This window comes from Alligator sinensis, unplaced genomic scaffold (genome assembly GCF_000455745.1).
Source record: "Alligator sinensis unplaced genomic scaffold, ASM45574v1 scaffold975_1, whole genome shotgun sequence".
NCBI lineage: Eukaryota > Metazoa > Chordata > Crocodylia > Alligatoridae > Alligator > Alligator sinensis.
The window spans coordinates 2,339,067-2,344,706 of record NW_005842068.1 but is presented as its reverse complement, the minus strand read 5'-3'; the positions used below and the strand labels follow the sequence as shown (position 1 = coordinate 2,344,706).

Below are 5,640 nucleotides of genomic sequence, written 5' to 3'. Positions count from 1 at the left end.
GCTGCAAGCCCTGCGGGGAGCAGCCCGGGCTCCTTCGCTGGCAGCAGCTACCCAGAGCTGTGGCTGGCCGTGGCATGCCAAGCAAAATGGCCTTGCATGCGATGCTTGGCACACGTGCTGGGGGTTGCTGACCCCTGCTCTATAGATTCTCTGGGGGATCCTCCTTCGTTCCCCCTCTTCTCTTTCTTCTTCATTCTCCACTTTTTAACCTTGTGTCCCGTCACTCCACTCCCCTCTCAGAGCTTCTATCCTAATAAGGTAACGGCTCTGGAAGCGGCACTTTCCGTTTTTTCCCGTTGCGCCTGCGCTCACTCCTCCACGCCCTTCCTACCATAAAAACACCTCATTCTGTCATCAGTTTTCTGCTAACTCCTGTTCAGTTCTTAAGTGCTAGGAGGGGGGGGTGATCCATTTCCTTGGAGATTGAAGCACTATTATGAAATACTGTTACTTGTCTTAAGCATACAGGCAGGAAGAGCTTGTCAGAAATGCAGATGTTCAACTTCTCTTTTACAGAGGCTGCAACATTTCAAGGCACACCAGTGTCAAGAAGACTTCATTGTTCTGCTAAGCTTTTACAGGGTTTTCCCTCAGTCAGCACCCATATCTCATTTTTGACCCTTTACATAAAAAATTGGAAATCTTCAATGATTTCCTTTCCCGCTGCATTGAGCACCTAACCTACAGTGATATCATCTTTCATTTGTAAGTAATTTGATTTAGAAACCCTGTAACAGGTATTTTCTGACACACACATAAATAGAGCTTATTGATTTTTAAGACAAAATACATGCCAGAGTTGTGTTTTGCATCTCAAGAGAAGGGAAAAGAAAATAACTTGTTTGTTTTATTGATTTGGTGCCATGTGGGAATCTAAACGAATATTTCCTTTTCAGGTTCATAATGTTTCCTTCGCTTTTGAGCTGATGCAAGATGGAGGACTCAAGAAACCAAAAGCTCGTCCTGAAGGTAATATACACTCCACATAGTATGCTTCTGAACATATAGCTATATTGGCAGTGAGATCTTGAGTGTGGCTCTTTTTAAGTTCATAGAGTTACATCAAGAAGTAGTATAGTTATGGGCGTATATTTTACCAAAGGGTCCTTGCCCATATCTGGACATTTCTTGATATGAATGGTACAGGGAATGAGTTTGCAGTTTCATGTCCACCCCGGGTTTTTGGTAAGGGGATAGCATAATCTGGGAGTTGTTCAGCAGCATACATTAGATCCGTTGCTGGTCTTAGTCCCATTTCTAGCTGAAAATGTTCTCTATCCATGTAAACTGTTATTATAATTAGTACTAATTGTTCCATTTGTTAACAATCTGATCAGAGGGTTAATACGCTGGGTAAAAAAAATTGTTCTCATGGAAGTCAGTGACAGAACCTCCCAGTGACTTCTGCAGGTCCTAGGCTAAGCCCTGAATTAAAATGAAGTCTGAATTAACCTCCAGCATTTAGCAGTTGAACCTCTGAATGGTGAAACCAGTTAATGGAGCAACATGCAGTAGTTTGCATGGCATCCTGATAGACTAAAAAAAAGAGTAAATATACCTTACTATTGTTGTGCCAAAAACTTGTTAGATGCTTACACAGAGCAAATAGAAAGACAAAAAAACTCCAGGTAGCTTACAGGCTAACTTTTAAATGAGATATAATGAGCGTAAGAAATAGTAGAGAAGAAATGAGCCAGGAAGGACAAGAGAGAATAGCATCTCATTGGTACACTGAGTCTGTGTCCATCTCAATGGCTCAGTTGTGTTTTTATGATGATGATAGATGATTGATTGATTTGCTGCTTGTGGGCATTATGATAAAAATGCATCTTAAAGAAAGATCTGAATGAAGGTGAAGATTCTATCTTGGAAAGCTAAAATTGGAAAGACATTTCATGCATTGGAGATGGTTTATGTATGTATTAGAATATGAAAACTGCAGAAGATTGTGAGTTAAGTAGGAACAGCAGCAGCAATAGCATCAGAGACAGAATGGAAAGGGGGTAAACATGTTCTAAGAATAGACCAGGTCAGTCCAATTGCTAATGGAGGAAAACTATTCAAAACCTTACTATGGCCATTGTAGATGCTAGGGTTGGAAGGGACCTCAAAGGATCATCGAGTCCGACTCCCTGCCAGTGGCAGGAAAAAGTGCTGGCATCATGTGACCCCAGCTAGGTGCTTGTCCAGTCTCCTCTTGAAGACCCCCAAGGTAGGGAGAGCACCACATCCCTTGGAATTCTGTTCCAGATTCTGGCAACCCTAACCATGAAGAAGTTCTTTTTGATGTTCCACCTAAACCTACTCTCCATCAGCTTGTGGCCATTGTTTCTGGTTATTCCAAGCAGTGCTCTGGTAAACAGAGCATCACCTATTCCCTGCTGCCCCTGCAGTTAATTTATATACTGTCACAAGATCCCCCCTCAGCCTTCTCTTGCAGAGGGTGAAAAGGTCCAGGTTCCCCAGCCTTTCCTCATAAGGCCTTCCCTGCAGGCCTCTAACCATATGCGTGGCCCTCCTCCGGACCCTCTGAAGGTTGTCCACATCCTTCTTGAATTGTGGTACCCAGAATTGGATGCAGTACTCTAGCTGTGGCCTGACCAGTGCCGCATAGAGGGGGAGCATCACTTCCCTGGACCTGTTCGTGATGTACCTACTAATGCATGACAAAGTAATGGTTAGCTCTGCTAATTGTTTTGTCACATTGACGACTCCTATTCATCGTGGAGTTGACAATGACTCCAAGATCTCTTTCTGCCACTATGCTGCTAAAAAGGTCATCCCCCACCCTATAGGTATGCTGGTGATTCCCTCTCCCTAGGTGCAGCACCTTGCACTTGTCCTTGTTGAACTGCATCCTGTTGTTCTCTGTCCACTTCTCTAACCTGTCCAGGCCCGCTTGGATTCATAGATTTCATAGATTTCGTAGACATTAGGGCTGGAAGGGACCTCGCAAGATCATTGAGTCCAGCCCCCTGCCCCAGGGACAAGAAGTCAGCAGGGGTCATAGGATCCCAGCAAGATAAACATCCAATTTTCTCTTGAAGGCATTCAAAATAGGTGCTTGAACCACATCCGGTGGCAGTCTATTCCAGACATTGGGGGCTTGGTCAGTAAAGAAGTTCTTCCTTATGTCCAGCCTGAAATGGTCATGAAGGAGTTTGTGACCGTTTGACCTTGACATCTCCTGGGGTGCTCTGGTGAACAGATGTTCCCCCAGATTCTGGTGAGCACCCCTGATAAACTTATAGGCGGCCACCAGATCACCCCTGAGCCTACGCTTTTCCAGGCTGAAGAATCCCATAGCTCTCAGCCTGTTGTCGTAAGGTCTGTTTTCCTGACCTCTGATCATGCGCGTGGCTCTCCTTTGGACTCTCTCAAGCTTCTCCACATCTTTTTGAATTGTGGAGCCCAAAACTGGATGCAGTACTCCAGTTGTGTCCTCAACAAGGCCGAGTACAATGGGAGAATGACATCCTGGGATTTGTTTGAGAAGCATCTATAGATGCAAGCCAGCATTTTCCTCACTTTACTAGCCACAGCATCACACTGAAGACTCACGTTCATCTTGTGGTCAATCATGACCCCCAAGTCCCTTTCATCCGTAGTGCTAGCCAGCATAGCACTGCCAAGCCTATAAGGATGCTGCAGGTTTTCCATCCCAAGGTGGAGAACCTTGCATTTTTCAGTGTTAAACACCATGAGGTTCTCGTTCGCCCGTTTCCTTAGCCTGTCAAGGTCAGCCTGGATTGCCCTCCAGTCCTCAGGTGTGGACGATTCACCCCAAAGTTTGGTGTCATCTGTGCACTTGAACAGAGTGCTTTCCACACCCTCATTCAGGTTGCTGATGAAGATATTGAACAGCACCATCCTAAGAACTGAGCCTTGGGGGACCCCACTGCCCACAACTTTCCAGGTCAATACCGACCCATCCGCCACCACTCTCTAAGTACGACCCTTAAGCCAATTTGCCACCCACATGATTGTGTAATCGTCTATGGCACAGCTGTTGTTTGTTTATAAGCATAGGATGGGATACTGTGTCAAAGGCTTTTTTAAAGTCCAAGTAGATGACATCTACCTCGACACCTGCATCTAAGCTTTTAGTGACCTGGTCACAGAAAGAAACAATGTTAGTCAGGCAAGATCTACCTGCTGTGAACCTGTGCTGGTTGCTCTTCAGTGTTATATTACCCGCTGGACTCCTACAGATGTGATCCTTGATAATTTTTCAAGGGTTTTCCCAAGGATAGAGGTGAGACTAACTGGTCTATAGTTACCTGGATCCTCTTTCCTCCTCTTCTTGAAAACAGGGACTACATTGGCCCTTTTCCAGTCCTCAGGGACCTCACCTGAGCACCACAAGTGCTCAAACAGTTGTGCCAGTGGCTCTGTTATGACACTGGCTAATTCTTTCAGCACCCTTAGGTGGAGGTCATCCGGTTGTGCTGATTTAAACACATTCAGCCCCTCCAAGTGTCTCTTTACTAAGTCAGCGCTGACAGTTGGTGGGCTGGTGTTTCTTCTGCTTCTGTCTGTAATGCATTTTGGAGCTTTGTCTAGATCAGAGTTCAAGAATACAGAGGCAAAAAACTCATTGAAGAGCTCTGCTTTGTGTCTCCTATCTGTCACTAGCTGCCCTTGTTTATCATGTAGGAGTCCTATGCTGCCCTGCGCCTTCTTTTTGCTCCCTATATTCCTGAAGAAGGACTTTTTGTTGTCCTTAATTTTTGTTGCTAGCCCGAGTTCTAATGCTGCTTTTGCTTTCCTGATTACCTGCAAGTGTGAGCCAAGGAGGTATACTCCTCCTTGGTAGCTACTTCCTGCCTCCACAGCTTGTATACTCCTTTTTTTGCCCTTAGGCTTTCCTGGATTTGCCTGCGGAGCCAGGAGGATTTCTTAGCCCCTTTGTCCCCTTTTCTACACAGTAGGATTGCTTCCTTGAAAAATCCACCTTTCCTGGACCCCCATTTTGTCAATACTCTTGAGCTTTAATGCACCACTAACCAATCTCCTAAGCACCCTGAAGTTAGCTTTTCTGGAGTCTAGCACTTCTGCCCTGCTGGTTATTTTTCCCACCCTTTGCCAAATAGTGAGTTCAGTCAGTTGATGGTCACTATCCCCTAGGTTGCCTTGTACCTGCAGATCCCCCACCAGGTCTTGCCCCGTAGCTAGCACCAAGTCCAGCAAGGTGTTACCTGTAGTGGGATCGTATACCTCCTGCATCAGGTGGAGGTCCTGTATTCAGGTTAAGAACTTACATGAGCTATTAGTTCTGGCTGACTGATCCTCCCAGCAGATGTTGGGGTAGTTTAGGTCACCCATAACAATATTATCTCTTGACCTCTAAGAGCTGCCTGGAGAATTCCAGGTGTAGCTCATCCTCCTGGTGTGGCAGTCTATAGTAGACCCCCAGTACCAAGTCCCTTTCTCTTCGACCCCCTTGTATCTTAACCCGCAGTACCTCAGTTTGGCCTTCCTCTGATCCCGTCTTGATTATAGATGTTATTGCTCCTTAACATAGAAAGCAACACCCCCCCACACTTTTTCCCCCCTCTCTATTCTGTCTGTGAAACCTATAATTTTCAATGTCCACCACCCCGTTGTGAGTAGGGTCCCACCAGATTTCAGTTAACCCAG

The 5,640-nt window shown here is 45.6% G+C and overlaps 1 protein-coding gene across 2 annotated transcripts in view; it reads left to right on the top strand.

Moving 5' to 3' along the window:
• PARVB (parvin beta) overlaps positions 1-5,640 on the top strand; it is a 130,713-nt gene that overhangs the window by 111,411 nt on the left and 13,662 nt on the right. For both annotated transcript variants that reach the window (XM_006023581.3, XM_025204095.1), the window contains exon 12: positions 897-969. In XM_006023581.3, coding sequence (XP_006023643.1) covers positions 897-969 — 73 coding nt within the window. The remainder of the gene's footprint in view (positions 1-896; positions 970-5,640) is intronic.